The sequence below is a fragment of the Palaemon carinicauda genome, chromosome 19 (assembly GCF_036898095.1).
Source record: "Palaemon carinicauda isolate YSFRI2023 chromosome 19, ASM3689809v2, whole genome shotgun sequence".
Lineage (NCBI taxonomy): Eukaryota > Metazoa > Arthropoda > Malacostraca > Decapoda > Palaemonidae > Palaemon > Palaemon carinicauda.
In genome coordinates this window covers 103,886,240-103,898,420 of record NC_090743.1, presented here as the reverse complement: position 1 = coordinate 103,898,420, position 12,181 = coordinate 103,886,240, and the positions used below count along the sequence as shown (strand labels likewise).

The window sequence follows — 12,181 nt, the reverse complement described above, 5'->3', positions numbered from 1 at the left end:
TTTCTTTAGTGAGGCAGATTTGCACCGACTCGCAGCGGTACCCTTTTAGCTCGGAAAAGTTTCCTGTCCGCTGATTGGTTGGACAAGATAATTCTAACCAATCAGGGATCAGGAAACTTTTCCGAGCTAAAAGGGCACTGCTGCGAGTCGGTGCAAATCTGCCTCGCTAAAAGAAATGGACTATAGTATAGTTGGCTTCATTAATTCTGTACACTTCACGGTAAGCAGCTCTTCTAAAATACTCTTCTAAAGACTATATATAGATTATTCTAAAAAAAACTTACAAGAAATAATTATTTTAGAAGTGCAGAGAGTAAAAAAAGTGATAATTTTAAGAATACTGATTGATATAAAAAAAAAGCTAAGGTTGTCTTATGACCTATTATTGACCCAGTAGTTACTGTCTTATTACGGGGCATCTGTGTCATTGACCTAAATTGAAGAATTTCATGACAGCTTGTGAATGACGAATAAAACAATTGCTTGGTAGAAATTTAGAAATACATTTCTCTATGGTAGTAAGACTCACGTAACATATTTATTAAGCGATCACTTAATTAGATATGTGTATAGTTACAGCGAATGTTTTCATGTCAACAGGATGACATAAGTCTCTTTTTATTGTTTATGAAAGATATATTTTAATGTTACTGTTCTTAGAATATGTTATTTTGATTGTTCATTACTTCTCCTTCTCTTGTCGTTTATTTACTTATTTCCTTTCCTTACCGGGCTATTTTTTCCTGTTGGAATCTTTGGCTTATAGCATCCTGCTTTTCCATTAGGGTTGTAGCGTAGTTGATAATAATAATGATAATAATAATAATAATTTGAAAGCACCCAAACCCCTCTCCACCCAAGCTAGGACCAAGGAGTACCAGGTTATGGCTGCTGATGACTCATCAGATACACCTATAGGCTCCTACAAACGCCCCCATCCCTAGCTCACAACGATGGTGAAGTTGCAGCGACCAAAGAAACTAACGAGTTTGAGCGGGACTCGAACCCCACTCTGGCGTTCACCAATCAGGGACGTTATCACATCGGCCACCACAACCCACAAAACTTCTAGCTTTGTGGGATTAAAATGAAAGTTTTTGCTGACTGTGCAATTGAAAGGAATGTTTTGGCTGACTGTGCAATTGAAAGGAATGTTTTGGCTGACTGTGCAATTGAAAGGAATGTTTTGGCTGACTGTGCAATTGAAAGGAATGTTTTGGCTGACTGTGCAATTGAAAGGAATGTTTTGGCTGACTGTGCAATTGAAAGGAATGTTTTGGCTGACTGTGCAATTGAAAGGAATGTTTTGGCTGACTGTGCAATTGAAAGGAATGTTTTGGCTGACTGTGCAATTTAAAGGAATGTTTTGGCTGACTGTGCAATTTAAAGGAATGTTTTGGCTGACTGTGCACTTTTCACCTGCGCTCAGTGTGTGTTAGTTCGTGGTGTTATGGCTGGGAAATTAAACTATCCGTTAAACAAGTAGATTGTTATGACCACAGAGGTTTTACGTTTTAATGGCAGTGTTTATATTGATGAAAACTGGCCAAACCCCAAACATAAATAAAGGTTGTAGCTTGCCTAATAATAATAATAATAATAATAATAATAATAATAGTTCTCTTGTTTCCTTTCCTCATTGGGCTGCTTTCCCTATTGGAGCCTTTGGGCTTATAACATCTTGCTCTTCCAACTAGGGTTGTAGCTCAGCTAATAAAAATGATAATAACTATAATAATGATAATTCCCTTGTTTCCTTTCCTCACTAGGCTGCGAGCCTTTGGGCTTAGAGCATCCTGCTTTTTCTAGTAGTGTTGTAGCTTAGCTAATAACAATTATGATAATAATAATAATTCCCTTGTTTTCTTTTCTCATTGGGTTGCTTTCTCTATTGGAGCCTTTGGGCTTATAGCATCCTGCTTTTCCAACTAGGATTGTACCTTAGCTAATAATAATGATGATGATAATAATAATTCCCTTGTTTCCTTTCCTCGTTGGGCTGCTTTCCCTGTTGGAACCTTTGGGCTTATAGCATCCTGCTTTTTCTATTAGAGATTTAGCTTGGCTAGTGATAATAATAATGATAATAATAACCAAAGTAAAACGTAAATAACAGAATGTTCCCGTAGTTTTAGAGATTCTGAACATAAGACACGAGAATGCTAAACCACAACTAGTTTTATCCTTTATATACAAGTAATCAAGAAATCAGCTTAGTTATATTCATAAGACACTGCACAGTATAAACAGAAAAGCATTCTTGATTTGATGAAGATAAATGGTATACAAAGTCAAGGTCTCTCACTGCAAGTGTGTCTCATACATCGAGATAGGAACGTATAAATAATGAGCCTTTTTTCTGAACAAAATAAATTATGGGGATATCAAGGTTTAAAGGTCACTCATGAATGACAGAGGCAAGGGACAGTGACAATGCCCTAGAGACTGAACATATATACAATTCATCTTCGCTCAAAGGGTTAACTACTACTACGTATATTGCTCATTGGCTACTTTCCTCTTGGTAAGGGTAGAAGAGACTCTTTAGCTCTGCTAAGCAGCTCTTCTAGGAAAAGGAAACTACAAAATCAAACCATTGTTCTCTAGTCTTGGCTAGTGCCATAGCCTCTGTACCATGGTCCTCCACTGCCTTGGGTAGAGTTCTCTTCCTTGAGGATACATACGAGCACAGTATTCTATCTTATTTCTCTTCCTCTTGTTTTGTGAAAGTTTTTATAGTTTATATAGGAAATATATATTTTAATGTTACTGTTCTTAAAATATTTTTTTCCTCGTTTCCTTTCCTCACTGGGATATTTTCCTTGTTGGGTCCCCTGGGCTTATAGCATCCTGCTTATCCAAGTAGGGTTGTAGCTTAGCAAGTAATAATAATAATAATAATAATAATAATAATAATAATAATAATAATAATAGTATATAAGGGAGATTGTAACCATAGCTGTGTACTATGGTATTCCAAGTCTCATATAAGAAATAAGATTAGTTGCTATGCAGGACATTGAAATATGAAATAATAATGAACTCAGATGATATTTCCAAGTATTACCTCCTAAATGTTGTCTTTGCTTATGATTAACAAAGGATGATGGCAAATTCGCTGTATTAGAGAGGCTGCTTATCACTTGAGCAAGACCTCATGATATTACTTGGAATGTCTTATGTAGTTGCTGAATTATGGTAAAGGCTAATTCCTATATTATTATGAAGCACTAGTGATTGATATACCACTGTAACTGAAGGTTATGTGTCCTGAAATATTGATAGTTATTCAAACCTTCATCATGATTTACAGAGGCTAGAAATCTTTGATTTTTACGAAGATATTGGCGATGAATACATTAGTCTGGTTAATCTAGTCTTTGTGGTTTAGTTTGAAAAATTCGAAAGGAGATTCTCATACGTTTTAATTGCCTTCTTCAAAATCGTCTTTTGCTTGTTTGTTTGTGAGAAACTTTACACATAAACTACTGTACCGATTTTGACCAAACTTGGTAGTTATACTGGGTATGACATAAGGATGAATCTGTAACATTTTGAACGAAGTACATTAAAGTGTAAGTACGCAGCAGTGCTTTGAAAATAATCGCAATTTAAGAATAATAACAAAATTTAAATTAAACTTTCATATATAGACAATAAAAACGTGAAAATAACAAGAGGAAGAGACACAAGATTGAATAGTGTGCCCGAGTGTACCCTCAAGCAAGAGCTCTCTAACCCAAGACAGTGGAAGAGGCTATGACACTAACCCAAAACTAGAGAACAATGTGTCCTTTTCCTAGGAGAGCTTCTTACCATAGCTAAAGAGTCTCTTCTACCGTTACCAAGAGGAAAGCATTATTATTATTATTATTATTATTATCATCAAATGCTAAGCTACAACCCTAGAGGGAAAAGCAGGATGCTATAAGCCCAGGGGCTCCAATAGGGAAAATAGCCCAGTGAGGAAAGGAAATAAGGAAAATTAAATATTTTAAGAATAATAACAACATTAAAATGAATATTTCCTATATAAGCTTTAAATACTATACTATAACAAAACAAGAGGAAGAGAAACAAGATTGAATAGTGTGCTCGAGTGTACCCTCAAGCAAGAGAACTCTAACCCAAGACAGTGGAACACCATGGTACAGAGGCTATGACACTACCTACGACTAGAGAACAATGGTTTGATTTTGGAGTGTCCTTCTCCTAGAAGAGCTGCTTACCATAGCTAAAGAGTCTCTTCTATCCTTACCAAGAGGAAAGTAGCCACTGAAATTAGAGTGCAGTCGCTAACCCCTTGAGAGAAGAATAGTTTGGTAATCTCAGTGTTGTCAGGTGTATGAGGACAGAGGAGAATCTGTAAAGAATAGGCCAGACTATTCGGTGTGTGTGTAGGCAAAAGGAAAGAACCGTAACCAGAGAAAAGGGTCCTATGTAGTACTGTATAGCCAGTCAAAGGACCCCATAACTCTCTAGCGGCAGTATCTCAACGGGCCTAACTCTAATACGTACGATTTTAATCTGCAAAAGTCAACAAATAGTCTTGTTTTATATGGCAAATGTCGTCTTGCTTAATTCAATTTTCATAATAGCTGATTTTAATGAAAGGATATGGATGGGAAGATACTTAGGATTTTCAAGTACTGACTCGCAATTAATTGAATATATTAAAAGTAGAATGATAAATACGTTTAATGTAAATAGAATGGGATTAAAACTTCAATTAAAAAGTAATCAGGAGTCGATATTTTTTTTATTTGAAAATATTTTTAGTTAAATAGTAAAAATTGCAATTGTGGATACAGTATATGTAAAATGAAAAAAAAAAAATATTTATGTAAATATACGATGATGCATATATGTTATAAATTGTAAGATTGTGAATGTGTATATCATAAAAAAAATTATATAATACTTTTTTATATTACAGTATCTCATTATAAACTTTTGATACAATAACCGAAATTAATAATTTGGCTGGATTTGTGTTCGTATCTCCGAATGCCTGTAAATCGAATGTTCCTAAGTCGAATGCCTTCTAGTACCTCGCACCTTCCACCCTCTCCAGTCTATTGACCTTAGCAATCACTGACCCAGCTCGTAAACAATTGACGCACTACTTTTGCCTCCGCATTTGTGTATATTCCTATTGTTTTCTCATCTCCGTTACGTCATCCTTCCTCGATTGCGTACAAGCTATTTGTTTACCAAATCGTTTCAAAGGAGGTTGAGCGTTATGCAAGATTTTGAGGTTATTGATAAAACCAGTTGCGTCACTATCTCTTTGATACGATTCGTAGAGTTACTTAGTCTTCATTGACATTCTGTCTTCGGGTTTCGTGCTCGTTTGTGATTGGCTGCTGGAGAACGAAGAGGTTGATAGTTGCCAAAGTCTTCAATATTATTATTATTATTATGATTATTATTATTATTATTATTAATACTACTTGCTAAGCTACAACAGTAGTTGGAAAAGCAGGATGCTATAAATGCCCAGGGGCTCCAACAGGGAAAATAGCCCAGTGAGGAAAGGAAACAAGGAAAAATAGAATATTTTAAGAAGAGTAACAGCAATAAAATAAATATTTCATATATAAACTATAAAAAAACTTTAACAAAACAAGATTAAGAGAAATAAGATAGAATAGTGTGCCCAAGTGTACCCTCAAGCAATGATTTAAAGGAGAAAAACAAGAAGAATTGTTAATACATACATACATGCAGAAGTACACACATAAACATATGTAAATTATATATATATATATATATATATATATATATATATATATATATATATATATATATATATATATATATAGTTCTACCTGGTTGAAAACAATTCTAACCAATCAGCTTCTAGGAAACTTTTCCGAGCTAAAAGGGCATTCCCTGCGAGTCAGTGCAAATGCGCCACATTAGAAAAAAATTGACTATATATATATATATATATATATATATATATATATATATATATAATATATATATATATATATATAAATATATATAATATATATATATATATATATAATATATATATAAATATATATACAGTATATATATATATATATATATATATATATATATATATATATATATATATATATATATATATATACTCCTCCTAATATCTGGATTCTCTCTACCTCGAGATCAGAGAACCAAGGGGGAATCGACTCAAAGATAATAATTTCTGGTCTGCCGGGGGATCGAACCCGGGCCTGAGATGACAGTGGCTAGATGGTATGTCACTGTCACCTCAGTTTCTCGGGCCCGGGTTCGATTCCCTGGCCGACCAGAAACCATTAACTTAGAGTTGATTCCCCCTTGGGTCTCTTATCTCGAGGTAGAGAGAATCCAGATATTAGGAGGAGTATAATATATGGATTTTATATATATAGATACATATATACAGTATATACTGTATATATATATATATATATATATATATATATATATATATATACAGTATATATATATATATATATATATATATATATATATATATATATATATATATAATGTATATATATATATATCCTGCATATATATATATACAGTATATATATCTATATATAATGTAAATATATTCTATATATAAATATATATATATATACATATATATATATATATATATATATATATATATATATGTAAGTATATATATAAGTATATATATATATATACAGCATATATATATGTATATATATACTGTATACATGTATATATATACATATATACTGTATATATATGTATATGTTTATATATACACACATATATATATATATATATATATATATATATATATATTCTAGAAAGCGGCTTTTGGTATAACACATGATCTAGAGATAAGGTAGTGATATAAGATTAGGCCTATTCCATAGATTCCGTTTTATAGGCCTAGTTTTGTAGAATTTCTTTTTGTAGTCTAACTATGGTGTTCGCTATTTGCTATAACGATAGAATAAATGTAGAGGAATGATGATAGTTTAGATAAACTGAAAATTGGATTTTAGGCCTATTTAGGTATGTTATTTTACTTTAAAAAAAAAGGATATTTCATGACGTATAGAATTGGAAGACAGCCTCTCCCCGGTCAAACTGAGATCTATTCCGGAATGCTAAAACTACTGAAAGATCTTTGATCAGAAAGCATCTATAACATTTACAACGCTGACAGTAGGCTTAAATCACTGTCAGATCTTTTCACATATTGCTGTGAAAATGAGGAGGAAGATTTTATCCATTTTAGGACTATAGGAAAGAATGAATTAATTGAGCTTCAACAAACCTACGAAGAAGATCTAAAGAAATAATAGAATCCTTTTTATTCAGTGAAACAAATTTACGAAAAGAAAAAAAAATATCAAAACTGATGTGGAGGAAAAGACAAATCAGTATAAGAGGAAGATAAACTATTCATGTATTGTCTGTTTTGATGTTGTTACTGTTTTTGAGATATTTTATTAATCGTTAATCATTTCTCATATCGTTTATCTATTTCCTTATTCCTTTCCTCACTGGGCTATTTTTCCCTGTTGGTGCAATTGGGCTTATAGCATTTGGCTTTTCCAATTAGTGCTGTAGCTTAGCTAATAATAATAATAAGAAGAAGAAGAAGAAGAAGAAGAAGAAGAAGAAGAAGAAGAAGAAGAAGAAGAAGAAGAAGAAGAAGAAGAAGAAGAATCATCATCATCATCATCATCATCATCTTCGATACAGTATAGGAGCCCGGAACCCTCGGAGACTTTCATATTCCTGAAGAAAATTTGGAATCACCAACTCCATCGCCAGAATTCCCGAAGGTTTCTCTCCTCTCCATTCAGAAGACGGTGTTTAATAATAATAATAATAATAATAATAAGAAGAAGAAGAAGAAGAAGAAGAAGAAGAAGAAGAAGAAGAAGAAGAAGAAGAAGAATGATAATAATAATAATAATAATAATAATAATAATAATAATCTTCGATGCAATATAGGACCCCGGAGCCATCTGGAGAATTGGCGATTCCGAAAGGTCGCCAGAAATTTGAAAGTCTCCGGAGGGCTCCGGGGTTCTATATTGCATCGAAGATTATTATTATTATTATTATTATTATTATCATTATTATTATTATTATTATTATTATTATTATTTAACGCCACCTTCTGAATAGAAAGGAGAGAAATGTCCGAGAAATCTGTCGATAGAGTTGGCGATTCCAAATTGTCCCCAGGAATTTGAAAGTCTCCAGAGAGATCGTACAGCGGCAACAATTGTTTTTTTCAAAATAATGCTGATACAGGCCCCAGTATCTGTGTTATTGAATATGACTTACAAAGTAAACAAAGTGATTTCACAGTTTATGGATATCATCGGGACCCTTATAGGAAAATTGAACTGGCCTCAAATGGCAGATTCGGCCCTTCTAGAGCAGAATCTCGCTTGCGAGGATATGACGTTAGAACTTCAGGGACAGCTGCGAGCTCTTCAGGAGTCGCGGGTCTTCAAATTGTTTTCATGGCTACTCCCAGAGGCGCCGCGCTTTGAAGACTGCCCAGCAGTCGCCTCTCAGGATGGATTCCTCGGCAGGTGGCTGCGGCGCTGTCCTTGGGTTGGGGGCTTGTGGAAAGCCCGCGAGGAACTACAGCGGTGCGAACTTGGATTGCGTCAGATGGAGAGAGAAACTTTAAGATTCAAAGATGAATTGAAATCAACGTGGTTCGTTGGCAAGCTTTTCCCCGAATTTGACTTGGGACAAAGGATGGAAGAATCCCTTTCTATTGGAAATAGGAACTACTACATCGGCATGGCTGCTGCTTCCGTCATACTGGGCGGAATTATGCTTGCTGCGAGGAGGAGGAGGATGGCTGAAGAAGATGTGGACAGCAACTCTTTGGAAGAATATGTTCCAGAAATGGAGCACTTAGGCGAAGATCTGTTGGACGGAAATGAACTGGAAATGGAAACCGATCAGACTACTCTCTTGCAAAATCTCGAGGATGAGAATGATGAGTTACAAGGACAAATTAAAGAAATGAGAAGAATAGTAGAAATGAACAAAAAACTGCAAAATGAACATGTAAAGGAATTGAAAAATGAGGTAAGTGAATTGAAGGCAGAAAAAGATAAGCTGGAATCTGAGTGCGTCGGAAAAGACCTCCAGAGGAAGGATCATGAAAATTTGCTGGAAATTCTCAGGAAAGAGAATGCAGAAATGAAGAAAGAACAAATTCAAAACAGAGAACAAAACATATTGAAAAATGAGGTAGGCGAATTGAAGACAGAAAAACAGAAAATGGAATCTGAATGTGTCGAAAAAGTCCTTCAGATGAAAGAACATGAAAATTTGTTTGAAATTCTCAAAAAAAGAGAATGCAGAATTGAAGAAACGCCAAACTGAAAAGACACAACAATTAAAGGAATTGAAAAATGAGGTAGGTGAATTGAAGGCAGAAAAACAGAAAATGGAATCTGAATGTGTCGGAAAAGACCTCCAGAGGAAGGAACATGAAAATTTGCTGGAAATTCTCAGGAAAGAGAATGCAGAAATGAAGAAAGAACAAATTCAAAACAGAGAACAAGTCAACGAATTGAAAAATGTGGTAGGTGAATTGAAGACAGAAAAAGATAAGCTGGAATGTGAGTGCGTCGGAAAAGACCTCCAGAGGAAGGAACATGAAAATTTGCTGGAAATTCTCAGGAAAGAGAATGCAGAAATGAAGAAAGAACAAATTCAAAACAGAGAACAAGTCAACGAATTGAAAAATGAGGTAGGCGAATTGAAGGCAGAAAAACAGAAAATGGAATCTGAATGTGTCGAAAAAGTCCTTCAGATGAAAGAACATGAAAATTTGTTTGAAATTCTCAAAAAAGAGAATGCAGAATTGAAGAAACGCCAAACTGAAAAGACAACAATTAAAGGAATTGAAAAATGAGGTAGGTGAATTGAAGGCAGGAAAACAGAAAATGGAATCTGAATGTGTCGGAAAAGACCTCCAGAGGAAGGAACATGAAAATTTGCTGGAAATTCTCAGGAAAGAGAATGCAGAAATGAAGAAAGAACAAATTCAAAACAGAGAACAAGTCAACGAATTGAAAAATGAGGTAGGCGAATTGAAGGCAGAAAAACAGATGGAATCTGAATGTGTCGAAAAAGTCCTTAGATGAAAGAACATGAAAATTTGTTTGAAATTCTCAAAAAAAAAGAATGCAGAATTGAAGAAACACCAAACTGAAAAGACACAACAATTAAAGGAATTGAAAAATGAGGTAGGTGAATTGAAGGCAGAAAAACAGAAGATGGAATCTGAATGTGTCGAAAAAGTCCTTCAGATGAAAGAACATGAAAATTTGTTTGAAATTCTCAAAAAAGAGAATGCAGAATTGAAGAAACACCAAACTGAAAAGACAACAATTAAAGGAATTGAAAAATGAGGTAGGTGAATTGAAGGCAGAAAAATAGAAGATGGAATCTGAATGTGTCGAAAAAGTCCTTCAGATGAAAGAACATGAAAATTTGTTTGAAATTCTCAAAAAAGAGAATGCAGAATTGAAGAAACACCAAACTGAAAAGACACAACAATTAAAGGAATTGAAAAATGAGGTACGTGAATTGAAGGCAGAAAAAGATGAACTGGAATCTGAGTGCGTCGGAAAAGACCTCCAGAGGAAGAAGCTGGAAAATTTGCTGGCATGTCTCAGAAACGAAAATGAGAAAGGGAAGAAAAATCAAATTGAGAAAACAGTAAACCTAAATAAATTGAAAAATGAAGTGGGTAAATTAAAGGCAGAAAAGACAAAATTGGAATCTGAATGTGTCCAAAAAGAGCTTCAGAAGAAGAAACTGGAAAACTTGCTGGAAAGTCTGAGAAAGGAAAAACAAAGTGGAAATAAATGGAAACGGGAATTTGAAGAACTGAAAGAAGAAAAGGAGAAACTTGAAGCAAATTTGGTGCAAGATTATGAAAAACTAGAATTTGTCTGCAAAATAAAAGACCTTGAGATAATGGAAAAAAAAATGATTGCTGAAAAGTTTGAAAGTGAAAATAAAGAAATTAAAAAGGCGCAAAGGGAGAACACGGAATAACTGAATAAATTGAAAAGTGAACTTTGTGAACTTAAGGCAGAAAAGAAGCTAAAAGCTGAGAAGGAGGAAGTTCGTAAAACCGAGAATAAAGATGAACATAAGAGGAAAAGCTTATTAATGGCTGGATTAAGTGCGCAGATGAATAATAGGCTCAAAGAGGCTGTAGATATCTTCACCCAAGCCTTGGCTGTCGAGACTGATAACGACGAAGGAACGGCTCTTCTGCATGTCCTTCGAGCTGAAGCGAACGCAGCCACTGAGAAGCCTCCTCATATGGATATTTATTAGACTGCTCCATGGCCATCGAGAAAGGATGTGAAGGATGGAAAGCGTACATGTTACGAGGGCGGTACCTCGTCAAACTCGGCATTTTCGACGCGGCCCTGAAGGACTTCGAAACGGTGAAAGTGAAGAAAAATTAGAAATTTTTAAAAATCGTTGAAGATACTAAGGCACTGCAGAAGGAATGGGAAGACAAAGGACACTATGAGATCCTGGGTTTAGAAAAGACAGCCACGAAGGCAGAGGTTATAAAATCCTTCAGGGACCTGTCTATGGCGTTCCACCCAGACAGACATCGGGACAAACCCGAATTCCTACAGGAGGCATTCGAGGAGAAGTACAAAAAGGTGGTCAACGCGAAACTGATTCTGGTGGACGAAAGGAACCGAAGAGATTATGACGAAGAGCTACGCCATCAGGAGGAATATGAACACTGGGAGAAGAGTGGCGGTCAGTGGAATCGTCAGGAGCCAGGGCAGTGGAACCACGGGCGGCAGTACCATCAAGGACGCCCCAGATGGGAAGAGCATAGGCAGTACAATCAAGGACCAAGAAAGGAGCAACATCGTCAAGGGAACAACCACCGATATTATTATTAAGGAACGATCATTGCAGTTTAGTGCAGTGAGCACGAAAAAAAATGAAAATGAAAAAAAAAAAAAAAAATCCAAAAAAAATATAAAACCAAAAAATCCAAATAAATAAAAAATAAATAAAAATAAAAAAAATTAAAAGAAAAATCCAAATATATATATAAATATATATATAGTGGAAACATTTTTAGGATAAGTTTCAGTTGAATTTTTCAGTTTAGTGCTGTGAACCGAAA

At 34.7% G+C, this 12,181-nt stretch overlaps 1 protein-coding gene across 1 annotated transcript; it reads left to right on the top strand.

Moving 5' to 3' along the window:
• The first annotated feature begins 10,449 nt into the window (after nt 1-10,449).
• LOC137659195 (uncharacterized protein MCAP_0864-like) lies at nt 10,450-11,070 on the top strand. Its single transcript, XM_068394245.1, has one exon. It carries the CDS (start codon nt 10,450-10,452, stop codon nt 11,068-11,070), a length of 621 nt encoding a protein of 206 aa, XP_068250346.1.
• The last annotated feature ends 1,111 nt before the right edge of the window (nt 11,071-12,181 follow it).

What these genes read in the sequence shown, in the direction of transcription:
- LOC137659195 (XM_068394245.1), top strand. Translation starts at nt 10,450, where the DNA reads ATGGAATCTGAATGTGTCGAAAAAGTCCTTCAGATGAAAGAACATGAA.